General features: G+C 44.8%; 1 protein-coding gene across 3 annotated transcripts; it reads right to left on the reverse strand.

Annotated features, from left to right (window-relative positions):
- Window positions 1-1,548: 1,548 nt before the first annotated feature.
- Window positions 1,549-19,702, reverse strand: sctr (secretin receptor). Of its 3 annotated transcripts, XM_079733934.1 has the most exons (14): window positions 19,313-19,702; window positions 18,969-19,080; window positions 15,651-15,732; window positions 14,251-14,346; window positions 13,442-13,542; window positions 7,330-7,439; window positions 6,894-7,026; window positions 5,840-5,993; window positions 4,367-4,427; window positions 3,111-3,180; window positions 2,895-2,986; window positions 2,484-2,622; window positions 2,311-2,352; window positions 1,549-1,905 (listed from the first exon to the last, which is right to left on the reverse strand). In XM_079733934.1, the coding sequence occupies exons 2-14, from the start codon at window positions 18,981-18,983 to the stop codon at window positions 1,744-1,746; spliced, it is 1,257 nt and encodes a 418-aa protein (XP_079590060.1). In that variant the 5' UTR covers window positions 18,984-19,080; window positions 19,313-19,702; the 3' UTR covers window positions 1,549-1,743. The 3 variants fall into 3 exon arrangements, with proteins under 3 accessions (XP_079590060.1, XP_079590059.1, XP_079590058.1); XM_079733933.1 differs by lacking the exon at window positions 15,651-15,732; XM_079733932.1 differs by lacking the exon at window positions 15,651-15,732 and having other exon boundaries at window positions 18,969-19,083.
- Between the last annotated feature and the right edge of the window lie 285 nt (window positions 19,703-19,987).

The following is a 19,987-nucleotide window of genomic DNA, read 5'->3' on the forward strand; positions in this document are numbered from 1 at the left end:
GATCTACAATTCTACTCAAACAATATTATTTAACGAGTACCAATGTACAGGCCTATCTGTAAAATAGGTGGCACAATATACATTTGTCTAATACAATTAATAAGGCAAAACTTTAACATGTGATTTAAAAGATAATTGACAGTGGAACTTTGAAGATGTATTTATAAATATTTGACTTGATGTATATAACTGTTAGACACCCAAGGGTGTTTATGTACACCAGTTCCAATGCTTATGTTTTACACTTCTGTTCATGCATATATACACTTAGTTGAGTATTATAATATCAGTGAATACAAACATAACCATCCTTTTCTTTGTTCCTGATCTGAGCCTAAACTGGGAGTAGCCACACATTGATCATGTATGAAATATGTTCCCATTTTATATCATGTGTATTCCCTCCCCCAGTGTGTGTATGTGTCAACAGTTCTTAAACCACCATAAAATGTCCTAGTTCACCTGGTTTTATGGATGAATTCTTCATAGAGCACATTTGCGAAGATCCACATCAAGACTCTGAGACACAACACAGATCTCCACAGAGCTGCCTGCATTAATACTGTCCCCCGAGTTAACATGTGGGCTCCACAAGGGGGCAGTAGTGCGTTTCCAACTGAAACTAGGTTGATAAGGCAATACAGCATGTGAAAAACATTGAAACAAGGAAGAGAAAATCAGTTGCTGTATCATAACCAACTGAGATACTAAAGGTCAGCAAGCATCAGAAGGTGTGTGCCCAGGTCTCCTTTCTCCCACCTGTAAGTTCGCCTCTGAATCCATCAGTCTACCGGACACTTTTAAGCTCACCCCACGTGTCACTTTCCCCACCCTTGTTAAAGATCATATCGTTGACCTATTTTTCTCTGTCAATCTACTGGTACTCAAATTCCCCTCTAGTTCCATCCCCAACTTCTCGTCCACAACTCCTCAGAGAAATAACCGACTGGTCACCAAGCGGAAAGACTCAACAAGTAGCCATCCCTCACTGCCACCATGAAGCCTATGAACTCCACCTCTCCACTTCTAAAGATGCCCTAACCACCACCAAGTCTGCCTTTTTTTCCACCATCATCAACGACATCGACCGTAACCCCAGAGCCTCTTGGTGAACAACCTCCTGAAGCCCGCGCCCACGCCCTCTCCAACCTCAACCTTGCAACAGCTTCCTTCAATACTTTGGTGATAAAATCAGCACTATTAACAAATCACTGTCGTCTGTGTTAATAGACATCAGCCCCTACTCCTGTCTCTGTCCTCTCAATCTTGCTTGACCTCCTACCCTTCCCCCCACCATCGCCGCCTCCATCATCTATATACTCATCAGCTCTTCCAAACCAGCTACATGCTCCCTTGACCAACTCCCTACTGCCCTGCTGAAGTCTTGCCTCCCTGTGCCCCTACCTCTCAAACCTTTTCAAATCCTCACTGTCCCATGGAATTGTTCCCTCCACCTTCCGACCTCTCGGATAGATTCTCTCCCCCCCCCCCCCCCCACCCGTGTGTTTGTGCTGTCTGCCTGTTTTCTGCTTGAAAACCACAGCCACTCAGGGTAAAGCATCTTTGTGTTTAATAAAAGCACTTTATAGATCTCATTTATTATTATTATTCATTTGGCGGCTGGACTGTTGTTACATGTAGAACACGTGTGCGTGTGTGTGTGCGTGTGTGTGGTGTGCGTGTGCGTGTGTGTGTGTGTGTGTGTGAGAGAGAGCGATAGAGAGCATGTCAGCGTGTGGTCCATCACTTCTCCAGGCTTGGCGGGGGCGTGGTGGGTGCCCGGTGCAGCAGGGAGACGTTGGTGGTGGCCCCCCCACTCTGACTCATGGACCCCCGCTGCCTCTGCCCCTGGAGGCCCTGCATCAGCCTCCACCTCCCCCACCTCCGCCTCATCTCACTCTTCACCTGGGGGGGAGTGGGGGGGTGAGGGGGGAGAGCAATGGAAGAGGAGAAAAGGGGGAGGGAGAGGAGACAGGACAAGGGAGGATTAAGGTGGTGGGGGGGAGAAGGGGGGAGGGTATGGGGGAAAAGAGGATAGAGGGGGGGGATGGAGGATGGAATAGGAGAGAGTGGGGGGGTGGTGGAAGAGGAGAGGGGGGTGAGAAGAAGAAGGGGGAGGACAGAAGTTAGGAACGAGAGAAGTGACAGGATGGGTGAGGAGGGAAGTGTTAAAGTTTAAAGTGTGTACAATATACAGTATATATATATATAATATATAAAAATGTTTATTTGTTATATGTACGTTTTTTTATGTACCGTTTTGTATCTGGTACAACTGGAAACCATTTTTTGTGAAGATAAATATCTTACCTCCCCATTTAGGAAACAGTACAAAATGGCAACCACGAACCCCTGCAACATCAAACACAGAATCATGACGCACACTCATCTGTGGAACACATATTTCCAGGGAAACAATTTACTATTTGGTAACTATTTGTGATGGTTGTGGAAAAATAGTGTGGGGGAGGGGGGGGCTGTACCTGAGTTGAAGCGAAGGCTAACTCAATAAAGTTCCATATTTCCACCGACGTGTTGTTGACTTTATCCGGCACAAAGGCGAAGAGTATGTAGTGAAGACCAAACAGGGAAACCAGCAGGAACGAGGACTTGGCAAGCTTCCTGCGGCCATAAAGAAAAGACAAGAGATCAAGAGTTGCTAAGAATAGATTTTAATATACAGTAAAATTATGATACCACTTCAAGCCTCTTAAGTTACTCATTAAGCTACATTCCATATTATCACTTGTACAGTGTAGTGGTTAAGGTGTTTCACTCCCCGCCCAAAGGCTCTGGGTTCGATGCCCAATATCCTCAAGCAACCTGTCTCGACTCCCTGAATATGAATATTATTTGAATAACCAGGCATTGTAAATCTTGCCTGATGAACTCACCTGTAATGGTTGAACTCATTGCCGGGCATGTCTTGTGTTCTCAGCTTGGCCACCAGTATTCTCATGATGCAGAGGAAGAACGACAAGTTCACCTGCAGAAGACACAGAGTTGTTTTGGTTGATTGCATCGTTCCCCGGGTCTTAAACAACACACCGACCAGGCCATAAGTTCAATGGTTTTACATCAGTGGGGTCAAAGGTCAAAGTGGTACTGACGATGATGAAGAGCAGCACCGGAGCTCTGAGGATCCACCAGATCCACTCCACCCTCCGCGTCTCCCAGCACCTGCAGGGTCACAGACAACATAGTCACTACACACACGATGTTTCTACACACAAGCTGGCACGCGCACACATTCACACACACACACACACACACACACACACACACACACACACACACACACACACACACATACACACACACACACACACACACACAAACACACACACACGGGGGGGGCTGTTAGACCATAAACTCGACTGCGGCAGACACAAGTCACAGGTACTTGATGGAGGGGCGGTGATGTGGGTTTGATTTGCTGTACACTGGGCACACGGCACAACGCAGCCTGCGTCTGGACTTTCTTTAAGGTTGTTGTTGTTGTTTTAAACCAGTTAACAGCATAGTCCTTACCCTACAGATTCTGGAGCAACCATATACAGTGGTGCAACCACATACAATATATGTCTGTAGAGGAAACAGTAATAATAAAATAAGCAAACACATTTAGAACTCAATCCCAACAGAGGATTTTCGCTTGCATTTTATAGCAACCATACTGTTTTCATTATTCAAGAGATGGATCCAAGAAATCAGTGATTTCCAGATGGGATACGACTCTGTGATCCCCAAAACGACCAAGGATTTAAAAATATATATATTGTTCAATTGAAAGAAGCAGGTCTGTGTATTCCATGTCCTTAAAAGTACAAAATAATAATGTGCTCAGAATATTTGGAAACATTTTCTGAATGTGCTTTGCTGGATTGTCCCCCTGCATATGATGACGTGTTGTAGGAGGCCTTCGCTGATGAGAAGCTTTCAGGTGAAGGCATCACATCAAGTCGGGGCAGATGTCATTCACGTGCACGTTGGTGCTGGTGGTCGTCGTGGTCCGTGTTAGGTCGAACACGCCCCTCATACACACACACATGCACATGTACACACACACACACACACACACACACACACACACACACACACACACACACATGCTTAATTGAACACAAATGCACACAAACAGACTGTACAGTCATACATCAAAGAACCCAATATCCATTAACATCACTTGCTAGCAGACACACACATATACCCTCGTATGGACACTCATATCCCTCTGACCGTGCAGATGCATTTCTGTTAACACTGACATTACATTGCTTCACTTTTAATCAGGGTGAAATGAAATGACCAAAAATACTAATGGGCAGAGCAGAACTTCTTATTAATATTGTAATATAATCCGTACCCTTCGTCCTCAAAGTAACACCGGGAGCCACACCAGGCCACCAGCACCACCGCCGGAGCGCCTGCACAAACGCAAGCACTTATCAGTGAAGCACTTGAGTATCACTACAGCATAGTATAGTTAATACTAACAACACAAACACAAGCACTTATCAGTGAAGCACTAGAGTATCACTACAGCATAGTATAGTTAATACTAACAGCACAAACGCAATCACTTATCACTGAAGCACTAGAGTATCACTACAGCATAATATAGTTATACTAACAGCACAAACGCAAGCACTTATCACTGAAGCACTAGAGTATCACTACAGTATAGTTAGTATACAAACATTACACAGTGTAGTATACAGAAGTATAATATCATATCTCAATAGTATAGTATATATTAGTGTCGTAATATAGCATAGCACAGTGTTGTGATTGTAAGAATAACATGTATTGATGATTGCGCTATAACATATGTTGACTATGGGCTCGGGCTGTGTTTTCCCTGGGAGATGATAGCTGTAAATTCAGTTATAAAGCCCACGGATGCACTTGATTAAGTTTTTATGATTAAACAATGGAATTAAGAGACCTCAGTTCCGTAGAGATAGTGATGCATAGACGTATGATCACTTCCCTAAAATATGCTGTAAATAAATAAACAGTAAAGCCATCCGAGATAACATTGGTGGCTGTTAGTGTTTTTAACTGAAAGTTAAAATAATTTAGGAGTGACATGAATCAAATGCTACATCCATAGCTTTGTTTTAGTGTTACAACATGAAGATGGTAGGAAGAGATGAAGGGATGTACAAATGAAGGAAATCAGGAGGATCAAAAGCAGAAATTGCAGGGAGAAGCAACTCTTTTGGCCCTCACTTCCCTTGAAGTGTTCCCCTCATTCCCAGGCGTTCTCATCTCATGACGAAACAACTTGGATGGGCTGCTTCAAAGAGAGAGAGACCGGGACTTTCGAGCATGCTCCGCAGGTAGCCATATTGGTTTCAGATACATGGGTTTAGCGGGGTTAAGAGGTCAGAGGGATGTAGGGACTTCTGATAGACTGACATCCATTTCCATTTCATGATTTGGATATTGCTTTGTCGTATTCTTCATCAGAAAACGTAATATTTAATCTCTTCTTTGTTGTTCTTGTCATTTTCTTATTCCTCTCTGAACGGGTCGCAGTAGCCCAGCACAACGCTACAGTACATTAACCTCTCTCAGCCTAATAAAATGTAACATTTACTTTTTGAAGTTCAAAGCTTTAGGTTTAGGTATGATTATATCATAGATGAATGAGTTCTGATCAGGTTGACCCTTTGTTAGAAATGGAAAAGTCTACATTTAGGTCTAGGGTGCTTTCTGTCAAAGTAAGGATCTGGGGAAAAAAAGCAATGCATCATGGGAACACACACCGGTACCGCCCATCTAGTTGTCACACTACAGGGGAAAGCGAGCTGGTGTTAGTGAGGGATCCTACCCCAGCCGAGGGCGATGTACCAGCCCAGGTGTCTGCGGCGGGAGAAGAGCGAGACGCTGACCAGGCTGTACAGGTAGTGTCCCTCGGCCAGCAGCCAGCTGTAGTTGGCCATGATGCTGTAGTTGGAGAATGCTGTGGCAATCTTACAGCTCATCTGAGGGGGGCAGCAGAGGAAACTAGAACCAGAGCCACACTAGAACAGAATTGCTGTGCAATGAGATAAACAAATAATTTGAATATAGGCACTGTTTTGCTACAAATATTCACGAGGCAGAGTTGTCCAAAACTATACACAAGTAAAAGTGTTGTTACTTTAATAAGTCAAGTAGATATTAAAGTAGTTTTCCAAATAATGACTTGAGTAAGAGTACAAATATATCTAGTATCTTTAGTACTCAGTTTCTAGTACTATCTGATTTAGTGCTGAAATAAGAAGAGCAAGATGAATATAAAAATCTGAATTAATTGATAGTAATTTATACATTATTATTGAGCCATAGGGAGAACTATATAACTACTATATCTTACTCAAGCAGTAAAAGGGGTGATATCATGCTTTTTCGACTTTCCCCTTGCTTTAGACTGTTATAGAACGTATGTATACATGTTTTACTGCTAAGCTAGAAAAATCAAAGTCCCAGCCAGGAGGAGTATTTGTCTCCATGAGAACGCCCCTCAATATGTGCGTGAAACAGCTTGTTTGCGCTCAAACTTTACTTCCCTATTAGTGTGACTTCAGACTGCAGTGCAGTGGGCGCTGCTGAAGTTCAGAAGTCGCGCCTGTGAATTTGCAGACATACGTGCTAGCGTTCAACCATCGCAACAGAGTGGGCGTGCTGACCAATCACAGCAGACTGGGCTACTTGGTAGGCGGGCCTTAAAGCAACATGATACATATCCGAATTTTGCAGATATGAACATTGTGTCAATAATAAGGGGTATTTTTCCACATACAGGCATGCAACCCTTTTCTGGTAGTACCCCCAAATGCAATTATTAACTGTAATTAAGCATGATATGGGATCTTTTAGGGATATGAGTTTGTTGGTGTTACCGGGTACACGCCACAGTGGAAGTGGTCCTGGGAGGTGAAGAGCAGCAGGTCTCTGACGAAGATGAGGGTAGAACGCAGGATGAAGGAGAGGAAGAGCTGGATGTGGACCAGGTTACGAGTGCAGTGAAGTCTCCTTTAGGGAAAAGGGGACATGTCACCACACATGACAATACTGGATACACTGATATCTTTACAAACAAGCACAATATACAAACATACATATGTTACGTTTAGGTAAGAGATAAGGAATGCTTGAGTTGAGTATGTTTGAAATTTTGAAGTTAAGGTTCAGATTATTTTTGCAGCAGAACTCTAATTTCTACATATTTATAATTGAATAGTTCATTTTTATTTATTTGAATTGATTGTTTAAAATGACTTCTTACATATTGTTTAGGCTTCATTCTTAAATACCCCAAATGTTGTTCAAACTGACCTGAAGAGACAGAGAATCGTCACGGCAACGACCAGGGAGACGAGGGAAGAGGCATAGCCCACGGAGTACATGATCCTGACATACAGGAAGTACCGCGGCGACACCGCCGTCTGAGAGGACAACAGGAGAGCCAATCACAGCCTTAAGAACCTCTCATTCAAAGCAGGGACACACACAGCAGGTTAACACACAACTTCATCGTTAGCCAAGTCCCTCTACACATGTCTGTACAATGTCTGTTTCCCTTGGCTCCTAATGCCTTCAGATGGATGGACTCGAATCCACAACCTTCTGGTCAAACACCCCCCACTGTCAGCCGACCCTGTCTCAAGTGTGTGCCTGTGTGTGTGTGTGTGTGTGTGTGTGTCTTGGACGCCACAAGGGTGAATGCCGAGAGGGGAGAGACTAGCAGCAGTGCTTGTTTTTACGTTTGCACTTGATAAAAATGATTGTGCGTGGTGTGGGAAGGACACAGTGTTGGTCTGTGTTTATCTGTAGCATCAGGGCCATCCAGGGAGACCGAGTGTTTTAATTGTGTTAGTGTGACTTTGACCCAGAGGGACAACAATGTAAGAAGTAGCGCAAGAGAGACGAATGGACCCAGCGATACATTCAGAGAGGGAGAGGAAGGTTTCTTTATTGGAGAGAGAACAAGAGAGAGCCCAAGATGGAGAGTGGTATCGAGACAAACAGAGAATGAAAGGAGGACGAAAGCACAACCCTGTTTAGGCATCCTCTAAATCTAGCGTACACTCCTCAGAGCAGGAAGCCACTCAACAGGGGCCTCTGTTGAAAAACAGACTGAGAATAACCAGAGGTCCTCCATCTTAAGATGTACACTTCTCCCCCTAACCCCCCCTTCTTCTTCCTTACTCCTAACCCGACCCTTCTCCTCCTCACTCCTAACCAGAGCCTTCTCCTCCTCATTCCTAACCCGACCCCTCTCCTCCTAACTCCTAACCCATCTCCCCCTAACTCCTAGTCTCACAAATCAGACAACGGATGAATTGACTCTAAAGTCTGATAGAAGACTCAAATCTGGGTGAACGAGGTGTTTCACTCGCATTCACTTCAACAACCAATCATATTGCAGCGGACACAAACTCTGCTAGTCAGCTTTTCCCGGTGGGTAGACAAGCTGAAACATCCTCTAGAGGATGCAGATGCTCTTTAAAAAAGTGTCTGTAAAGTTTCAAATCAACAATGTGTAGACAACCACTTTATAAATACAACCATAAAGTCCTCAACAGAATTTCTCATCCGATGGGCAAATAACTTCAATGCAATAGAAAATCTTTGTAACAAAACAAGAAACAAGGTGTAACTCCACAGTTTTTGTTTCCCTGTCCAGGCTCTCGGCAGTCTCTCCAGATAAGTCAGGGGGGCATAATGAGAGAGCCGGGCATAAATACTGATGTTATGTTGTGCTCTCTCTCACACAGTTTGGAATCTGGCCCGTACGATTGCTTGTGATCGGTGATTTTGAGAAGGGCTGCTCGATTATGGGAAAAATCATAATCACGATTATTTTGGTCAATATTGAAATCACGATTATTCAAAGGATTATTTTTGAGTTTGAAAACATGATGTATTTATTCAGCATATCTCTCCCAAATAACACTTTGTAACAGAGAACTTGGAAATTTCAACTAAAAAATACAGAAAATGGTCAAAAAGAAAAATATCAAATCTGAAATAATGTACAGATATGTATCCAAATTTTCTTTTGATTATATTACTTTTGTGATCATTTGACCCTAAAATCGAAATCGCGATCAAAATTTGATTAATCGCTCAGCCCTACCACAACCCCAAACCGTCCTCCATCTAACTTTTCCTAACTGAACCCTCCTCGTCAACTTCAATATGGCCCTGACACAGCCCTACGGGACCGGTGAAGGCCCCAGGTGGTGCTTAGCATGGTAAGCTGCATTGTTCTCCCCGCTTGCATCATTCTAATGCTGCGCGCAGCTGCTGTTAGCGACGGCACAGCCAGCGGGCTAGGCTGGGCAGAGTAGAGCACTCAGAGCTTAAATGAAATGAAGTGATGAAGTCTCTTGTCTGGTCGCCACATATGTGACGCCACGTCACACAGCCATGAAGCAGCCTCTGATTTGCTGCTTCAGTTTCAGAATAATGAGAAACATAAAGATGTTGAAATTACCCGTTTCCAGGTTGATCGGGATATGAAGGGAGGATTAAACCTTCTTAAACCTTCTTAAAGACATTACATTTTGTCTTTAAGAAGGTTGTCTCATATCTAGCTGTGGTGAGTCTTGAAGGTAAGAATTCTAGTGTTTGGCATTGCAATTGGTTGTACTAACTTTAACCCAAGTTTCTGCAGTGTTGGTTTTTGCTGTGTTGTTGTTGATAGTAAGGTTGTTGAGTCTAGTTTCGGTCACAAGGTGTGAACAATAGGCTTGATTGACTGGGCGGAGCTAAGTCTGCCTGAGCTACTATGTGCATTTAAAGGCTAAGTGTTAGTAGCGTCAGCTTTAGCGTCAGGACCCAGTAAACGAAGACGCGGGAAACAAAGACTAAGGGAGTCTCTCTGTGGGAGTCAAGACCCGGGAAACAAAGACTAAGGGAGTCTCTCTGTGGGAGTCAAGACCCGGGAAACAAAGACTAAGGGAGTCTCTATGTGGGAGTCCCTCGAGGAAGACCTTAGAGGCCACGGTATTGTAGTTATGTGTCGTACTTCAATTGTCGTTAGAATCTCTACTCACAGACGATGCCACAATAGATCCTCTGCTCGGCGTTGTAACCCATCCAATCTATGCCATTTATCCACCCTCGCCATCACTGACCTTGAAGTGATGGGAGGACTCTGGAATTGCCAGTCAGTGGTCAAAAAGGCAGACTCTATTTCGGCCTATGCGTCCCTTAATACCCTCCATTTCCTGGCCCTGACAGAGACCTGGATCACTCCAGAGAACTCTGCCACTCCTGCTGCCCTTTCCACTGTTTACTCATTCTCACACACCCCTAGACCTTCGGGGCGAGGAGGAGGGACCGGACTCCTTATCTCTCCGATGTGGTCCTATCAGGTCCTTCCACTAGAACACTTGGCCAGATCTGCATTTGAACTCCACGCTGTCACTGTCACCCTTCCTATTAATCTCTTCATTGTGGTAATCTACCGTCCCCCTGGCCCCCTTCGTGACTTCTATGACTAAATGGATGCCCTTCTCAGCTGCTTTCCTGAAAATGGCACACCACTCGTTATACATGGCGACTTTAACATCCTGCCAGAAAAGTTGCACTCACCTGAATTAACCAACTTTTTTGCCACCTTTGACTTAACACTATCCCCTTCTCCTCCCACACACAGGGTAGGGAACCAGCTTGACCTGATATTTACAAGGTCCTGTGGCACCTCTGCTCTCTCTGTTACCCCACTCCCCATGTCTGACCATCACTTTGTTGCTTTTTCTCTCCCCTTAAAGTCCTCTCCCCCCTCCTCTCTAGTCCCCACATTGTCACCACCCGCCGCAACCTCAAAACTCTCTCTCCCTCTACGTTTGCCTCAACTGTTCTGTCTTCACTACCTTCTATTGACCAATTCTCTCAACTATCCACGAGGAATCCTCTGACACTCTGCTATCCTCCCTCTCCTCCTCTTTGGACTCCCTCTGTCTCTTCCACTCCAGACCGGCGCGATCTTCACCCCCCCCTCCTTGGCTGTCTGAATCTCTGCGGACCCATAGAGCAGAGTTGCGGGCAGCTGAAAGGAAATGGAAGAGATCAGACTGTCCTAATGATCTATCTCACTATCTCTTTCTTCTCTCTGATTTCACCTCCACTGTGTCAACAGCCAATTCTGCCTTCTACAGGACCAAAATTAACTCCTCCGCCTCAAACCCCAGGAAACTGTTTTCCTTGTTCTCTTCCCTCCTCAACCCTCCCTCCCCTCCTCCTCCTTCCTGCCTCACTGCTGATGACTTTGTTACCTACTTTACCCAGAAAGTAAAGGACATTAGCTCCTCTTTTATCACTGCCACCATCCTCCCTCCCCCCACCCCCACCTCTGTCTTTACCCAATTCATCCCTCTCACCTCAGACGAGGTCAACAGAATTATAACATCTAACCATGCCACCACCTGCCCCCTTGACACTATCCCTTCCTCCCTCCTCCAGGCTGTGTCAAACGACATCCTGCCATTTCTCACCGCACATATTAACTCCTCCCTCACTTCTGGCATTGTTCCAACATCTTTCAAGACTGCCAGAATAAAGCCCCTCCTCAAAAAACCAACCCTTGATACCACTGACATCCAGAATTACAGACCGGTATCTCTTCTTTTATTCCTCTCTAAAACATTGGAACGTGCCGTCGCTAACCAACTGTCCTCCTATCTCTCATCTAACAACCTGCTTGACCCTCACCAGCCAGGCTTCAAAAAAGCACACTCCGCTGAGACGGCTCTCCTCGCGGTGACTGAGTCCCTCCGTGCGGCCAGAGCCTCGTCCCTCTCATCGGTTGTCATTCTCCTTGACCTGTCTGCAGCATTTGACACTGTGAACCACCAGATCCTCCTCGCCACTCTCGCCGAACTTGGCATAGCTGAATCTGCCCTTTCCTGGTTCACATCCTACCTGATGAATCACACTTATCAGATACCATGGAATGGCTCCTTGTCCAAACCTTGCACGCTTGATACAGGTGTCCCTCAAGGCTCTGTACTGGGGCCTCTACTGTTCTCTCTCTACACCAGATCTCTGGGCTCTGTAATTACATCCCACGGCTTTTCCTATCACTGCTATGCTGACGACACTCAGCTATTTCTCTCTTTTCCCTCATCTGACAAAGCCCTGATTGCAACACGCATATCTGAATGTCTGGCAAAAGTCAGCACCTGGACAACTGCCCATCACCTGAGGCTTAACCTCAACAAGACTGAGCTCCTCCTAATACCAGGGAAAGACTGCCCACACATGGACTTACTGGTCACTGTTGAGAACATCACTGTATCTCCTTCTCCAACTGCCAAAAACCTTGGTGTAGTGTTGGACAATCAGTTATGCTGCACCGCAAACATCACTGCGGTGGCCCGATCCTGCAGATTTGCACTTTACAACATCCGCAGGATCCGGCCCTTCCTCACAAGGGAAGCAGCTCAGCTTCTAGTCCAATCACTGGTCATCTCCCACCTCAACTACTGCAACTCGCTCCTGGCTGGACTCCCTGCCTCTGCGATTAAACCCTTGCAGCGCATCCAGAATGCGGCAGCGCGCCTCGTGTTCAACCTACCAAAGTTCTCACATGTAACCCCCCTCTTCCATGACCTCCACTGGCTCCTTGTAATAGCTCGCATCAGATTCAAGATGATGGTACTGGCATACAAGGCAGTCGATGGAACTGCCCCTGCCTACCTCCAAGCATTAGTAAAGCCACACACCCCAGCTCGATCCCTCCGCTCAACTACCTCAGCTGGACGTCTGGTACCGCCATCGCTAAGAGCAAGCAAAGGTCGATCAGCGAAGTCACAACTTTTCTCTGTTTTGGGACCTCAGTGGTGGAACGAGCTCCCTACCGATGTCAGGATCGCAGAGTCGCTCACCAGCTTCCGCAAAAGACTCAAAACTCACCTGTTCAGAGTTCACCTCGACTCTGCATAGAAACCAATGCACAGCCACCATTGAATGTTGTACGTCCTGGCACTTGTACATTGCACTTATTCAAGGTATTGTGTAGCATCTACAGTAGCTGCTATCATTGCTTTACACGGGGAATGGGTTAGCCTAGCGATTGTAATACTTGCACTTGGTTCTATGAACATCTTTACTGTACCGACAGCGATATATTGTTTCACTTCTTATGACAAATGTATTTATTGTAACAAATGCACTTATTGTAAGTCGCTTTGGATAAAAGCGTCTGCTAAATGCCCTAAATCTAAATCTAAATCTTGGAGGGATCAGGCACGCAGGAGCAATCATCCTTCAGGAATTGATTTGTCGCTTGAGCTAGTTGTAAGGCACCTAAACTTCTACCTTTAAAACTGTTTCCATGTCATCTCTGTAAAGGTTTGAGCACTAGTAGTACTATTTTTAGTAGTATTAGTAGCAACAGTAGTAGTTAAAGCGGTTGTAGGAGTAGAATGCGGCTCACCTCGATAGAGAAGCTTCCATTGAAGCCGTAGTCACACGCTATCTCATGGGGGGGGTAGGACTCACTCCAGCCGGACTCCGTACAGTTCTTATAAACTCTCCCTGAGAGAGAGACACGGAGAGGGAGCAAAAGAGAGACAGCGAGATACACACAGACGCACTCATACACACACACATACACACACACCCCCCCCCCACACACACACACACACACACACACCCCCCCCCCCCCACACACACACACACACACACACACACACACACACACACACACACACACACACACACACACACACACACACATGCTTTCAGTAAACAAACCACCAAACATGCTGTATATTCAATGATAAAGATACAACTAATGGAGCATGAATCTACAACTACACCAATGGCAGAGATTGGGTTGACTTTTAACTAAAGCCAGGCATAACTAGTTGAGCATAGGAATAACATTTGGTCTGTCACACTAGAGTAGGCATTGCTCATCAATCACAGTATTGAAGTGGCACTGAGCCATAGGCATCACCTGTCAAACAGAGAAATACCGATAGTACAGTGGGACTGAGCCTGTATAAACTAAAAAGCCAGTATAAACAAAGTATTACAGTGAGATTGATACGCTAGAGCTAGACATTACTAAGTGATCAGAGTAATAGTGATATACAGCGGGACTGAGTCAGGCATTAGTAATCAAACACAGTTAATGCAAACAAACACTTAGCATTACAGTGGGACTAAAACACTATCCACCAGACATTATGATGTAACCCGCTAGAGCTTGTATAAAGGTGTGACAGCTCCATGGCTGACCTGTGGTTTGCAGGAAGGTTGGGCAGGGGACGGACACCACCTCCCCCTCCACCGCATGGGGCCAGCAGCTCACATCGTCCCAGAGGCCCCTGCACTCTGGGGAGAGAAACAACTCTATCAGAACAGCAACACACACACCCTCACTTACACTTCAGTTACACTCATAGACAATTTATTGTATTTTCTAACCGCTACGTCCATTAAAAACCGCTGATAATTTCAATGGTTAATTCAGGATTTGGGATTTTCTGCCTTTTGTGATGTCCCCAGGGTTAGACAAGAGCAGTAAGACCGCTCTTCTGTTGATTGGTTTGAGTGATCCCGCTGGACGTATCCGCTACCAGTTAGCATTAGCACTGTCAGGGCATTAGCTCCAAAAATAAATAAAGCCTCACGATTATTCAAACAATAATCTATTAACGTGTGCCTATCTAGAACAAACAACATTAAAACGCCAATTTCGAAAACTGAATTCAGTTATTTAACAAAATGTCAGCATCATCTGGTCCCTGTGTCCCTGAGTGCTTGAGTTGTGTTGTTTCATGGTGCCGGTTTCTCTATGCACAGCCAAGCAGAAGTCCAAAGGGTAACTTGGAATGAAATATTGCTGTATTAGCTACTTAACTGCTTCAGCTAGATCCTTGTTTTTGGAATTTGCCTTTTAACATAGTTGAATACAGATATACATACAGTACGTTTATTATTGTTAGCATTATCTGGGAGCTGTTTTAAGTTGAGTTGTGGAGCTAATGCTCTTGCGCCGGGGACTTCACATCAGCGCACCAATGCTACAGCGGGAGTCATAGTCGCCGTGGTGCAGTGAAGTCTGCCAACAGCCATGTAATGTCCATATATCCGCCACATTGACTTGCCTCCTAACAAAGTTATACAAGTAAACAGGGGAGCTGTGGTTCATTTAAGTCCTAAACAGCTTTCAAGGTGTTTTTTTTACTCCATGTAGATCCAAACCCCTGTATGTAATAGTGCTTTTTATCCAGAAAACTGCAGCCCCTCTTTTATTCTCATTTGTTTACAGGCCAGTCTTGGCCTCTCAAATATGGCGGTGAAGTTTACGCCTCACAGCTAAAAGCCTTAAACATGATGCTGTGATGTGTCCATTTATGGCTGGAAATCCGCTCATCATTAATCTTCCACTCCTCTGTCTCCTCCACGTTTCAGACGGACATCTCCCTTTGGCCTCTGAACGAGCCTAGGGCTTGGTGGCCAAACTAGAAACCCAAGATTACTGGGGCCAGGTCGAGGTCGCCCTCCTCATTGCAGAATCACAGATAGGCCCAAAGAAGAAACAGACTATCCATTGCCTGAACTGCAGTGCTGACAGGAGCACAGCTAGCCACCTTGCTCATGAATGCATTCACACTCAACATCCGCCCAGTCACCTTGTGGGAAAGACTCATCCACCGTTCCCACTCTGGCCAGTTCAAGGTGTTTTTGGGCACAAGGTTGGTGGAGATCCAGGAACTGATAGACACATTGAAAAAAAATTGGCATTATGTGTATTTGCCTAGAAACCCAGTTGAAGACATCGCGCCGGGTAAGAAGTTGTCGGACCTTTGTCTCCAGAGCCGCTGGTACCAAGACGCCGACTCCTCCATGGCACAGGAGCCTAGTGCCCAGAGACTCCATCAGCCTTTCACCTTAACAGTGAAGAGTTGATAATAGCAACACTCTGCTTACTCATGACTACAGACGCCAAACAAACAGCCACCAATTCTAGATCCCACACATCACAGGTAGGTTGTACAAAAAGCAGGCTGCACGCCAGTAGGCCACCACCAACGGCTGACTATCAGGAAGCCGAGACGAGCACCTACAGCAGTTATGGAAGGACTGATTTGTCCCGAAGATCCCCTGAATGTCATCAAGCAATTTTAGTTTAGCATTGTCCTACTGACTGTGGCATACGAGTTTGACAGAGCCACACGGCTTATCCGCATAGGAGGACGGCAACATCACAGTTATTTAGTAGAGCCTGAGTAAATACATCCTGTGCTGTTTGATCCACAGCACCCTATCACTCAGCGGATAAGTTGAGTGATAACTAATTCTAGCAACAAATCAAGTCCTGAAGGATATTTGCTCCTCCCCCCTTGATCCATCCTACGTTTAATCCTCCCATCATATGTTCAATTCAACATCTTTAAATTTCCGGTTATCCTGAAACTGAAGCAGTAAATCAGCGGCTGCTTTACAACCGTGTGACCTTTGCTGCGACCAGACAATTCAGTTCAGCTCTTTTAGGTAGTGCCTGTGCTGTGCCGTCACTAACAGCAGCTGCACGCAAACATTAGATTGATGTGAGCGGTGAGGAAAATGCTATCCACTACTGGGGGCCTTCACTGTTCTCAACTGCAAGAAGTAGTTACAGAACCCAGGACCCTAGCGGGTAGTCGCAGAAGCCAGCAGAAAATACTGGATCCTGCATGGTAGGGAAGCAGTTGGCTGGGCCAAAGGGAGTGCATTAACTGCTGTAAATAGTTCCAAAAATGGCAGACCTGCCCCAAGCCAGAGTCTGCCACCACAAAGAAAACCATATACTCCTCAGGTAGACTACTTCAGCCCAGGTGACGATGGGTCATCGTAGACAGCCAGGAGGTGCATATCGACCTCCTGCCTTTGACAGACATGGACAACTTCCTAATGGCACTGTACATATTTGTTGCATGGATGAAGAAACCCTTGGAACAGCTGTCAGATCAGGGAACTCATTTCCGCGGCAGGGAACGCAGGTTGAGAGAAGCCGTCCCTGCCCTACAGCCCGACCTCATGGATCAACGGTCGAGGCAGAGGGAAAGGGGAACACGTTACCTGAAGCAAGGTCTCCAAGCAAACCTTGGACCCAAATCAGTCACAGAAGAACTGATGGTGCTAGTTGAAATCCAGGGGATACTAAACACTAGGTTTGTTTTGACACTGCGTTCTGCATTTGGAAGATGTTTGTATGTAGTCACAAAGGCATTTTAGTTAGGATCAGAAATATAAGTAACTCAATGTAGGCTATTAGTAATCCTATTAAGCTAATTGATATCTACCAAGTTGAGTCGATTTTACTCCACAGATAGAACAGCTGTAGTGTTGGTTTGAGTGGTTTCGCAAGGAAAGGTCTACATTGTTTAGTCTGAGATAAGGTACGGTAAACTAACATTGGCCCCCATGTCATAAACCTTTTTAAATATGGAATTCCTCTTTGGCGTACAAATTAAAAAAAAGAATAATCAAACAGTTGACAGTTAGTCTTATAGGCTATAGTGTAACATTTGAGACACATATTTCAGGTACAAGACATAAATTGTATTATAACTGAAAGAACCAACAGATTAATTAAGCAGAGAACTTCAATGTGTGTTTGACACAATAACACACGCACCTATTGTATTTTGTTTTGTATTAAAGCGTCTTGTCAAATTTCATTGATTGGTTTAAAAACCATTTGATATATTTGGTTCGTTTCAGACAGACAGATATGTCTGAACTACAGCCGCAATGAGGAAACAAATTTAGTTTAATGAGGGACAACTTCGTTAGTTGTTTAGTATTTTTTGGTATTGTTCTATATCATATATATTGTAGGCTATATAACATATACAGACAGAGTATAGGTATATTTCCAATTGAGTTTATCATGACTTATCTCCTATCAGGGCTCACAGTCTGACTGTGTGTTTGATCTTTTGCGAAAGGGGCTCGCGTCCCCCGGTTTGGGGCTCGCGTCCTACGGTTTGGGGCTTGCGTCCCACAGTTCGGGGCTTGCGTCCCACAGTTTGCCTGGATGTTTCCCTACTGTCTTGCATAGAATTGACTTTATCTTTTGTCAGAAGTAAGATTTATTTATTTTTCAAAAGTTTACCATCTTCTCGCGAAATAAATGATCCACAAGGTATAGAGGCATAAGTCACGCAAACCTCGACAACAACCGCCAAAGCGAGCAAACATGAAGCCCAAAATACTCATTAAAAGGAATACATTCAGAGGCCTTTGCTGCAGCCCTTAAGGCAAAAACACACTAACTCAGGCATAGGGGATGTGCGATATGACTTTTATCTATTAGATCAGTCGGAAACCTCTTGTCCTGGGGCAAGTGTCTTTAGATTATGGTACACATCAATCAGGCGGAGCGAGGAACCAAAGCTCACTGCTGATCTCAAATCTGTAGCGGGATCGGGAAGAGGAAGCGAGCGGCAACGTGTTGTGTGCTGCTGATGGGATTACACCGCAGCTCACACAATTACCGTCTCGGTAATAAGGAAAACAAGGCACTTCAGTTTCTCTTATAGGATATTATCAGGCTTTTCATTCTCCCTCACATGCACACACAGACACACACACACACACACACACACACACACACACACACACACACACACTCACACACACACACACACACACACACACACACACACATGCAGGCCCACATGCACAGACAGGTCACCGCCACAGGTGAATCATTTTCTACCTGGGATAGACGATCACATGGGGGATAGAAACAATGTTATGACCACCAGCAGCTCTTTGTTTTGTTTTCCTAAAATGTAACCTCAGGTACCATATTGTACTGCCACTAAATACCAGGTCGATTATTTGGAATTATGTCTATTTAATTTAAATATTTTACCCTGATAAATTGTAGGCTATAGGTCAAAATATATCCAAAGAGTCTATCCATTATCGTATACTCGAGCAGTGGCTCTTGGATTTACCTTGCTGCCCAACATTATGTGAACTCCTGTTGATCTTCAGCAGTTCCATACATTTGATTTCATCTTCAATAAGGACGTAGTTAGGGTCGCACTCAGCAGGGATGGCGATCGCCTGCTGGGTCAAGAGAAAAGAGAGAGAGGGACAGAGCTTTGTAACGTAGAAATAACACTGGCGTACATTGCAAGTAAATCAGCGAGTTTATTCTGCTCTAATTCAATCGGTGACCTCTAACCCAAAGACATTAGTTAAAAAATATATGGTGAAGAAAATGTAAAAATAGTAGGCTAATGCTACAGAAATTATCCACATAACAGGCAAAAAAATGCGCATAATGATAACTCACGTGCAGATGGAGATCCAGAAGAACCGCAAAAAGCGCCAAACCGCGAGGAGTCCGCATCGAGTAATGACATGGACCACTCCCCAAAATGTACATTAGTTCTTCATCAATTTGAAATATCTTCTCAAGACTTAAACGCGTTTTCCCTACACGAGTTGACGTCTGCAGGCTTAAAGATACATTTGATGACACGAACCTGGGCTGCAGTAAAGTTTAAAGCTGTTTTCAACATACGTTCAAAGTGCAAGATGTATATGCACTTTATTAAATCATTGCAGAATTTGGTCCTATAAAAGATACTTTTCAAAAACCCCAAAAGTATTTACGCGTTTTTTTGCTGTTGAATCCATCGACGGGCTGCTCGTCGTTCGGACCCACATGTGCCTCCTCTGCTCATCCGATAGGCTATAGCTGCTCTAGGGGTCAGCTGCTCTGCTCTGCACAACCGCGCATTTTAACTCAACATTTACAAGCAGTTCCTTCTTGTTTGTTTGCCCAATTTGGGACATGTTAATTGCCCTTTCTGATATACAGACGTTTGTTTAATTTGCACTTTATAGTGTATTCACTGTGTGTGTTTGTATGTGTGTGTGTGTGTGTGTGTGTGTGTGTGTGTGTGTGTGTGTGTGCGGGTACCTTCAGATTGGTGGCTTCCTCTCTCTGTATCTTCTGAATTGT

Source organism: Pollachius pollachius (genome assembly GCF_949987615.1).
Source record: "Pollachius pollachius genome assembly, chromosome: 3".
Taxonomy (NCBI): Eukaryota; Metazoa; Chordata; class Actinopteri; order Gadiformes; family Gadidae; genus Pollachius; species Pollachius pollachius.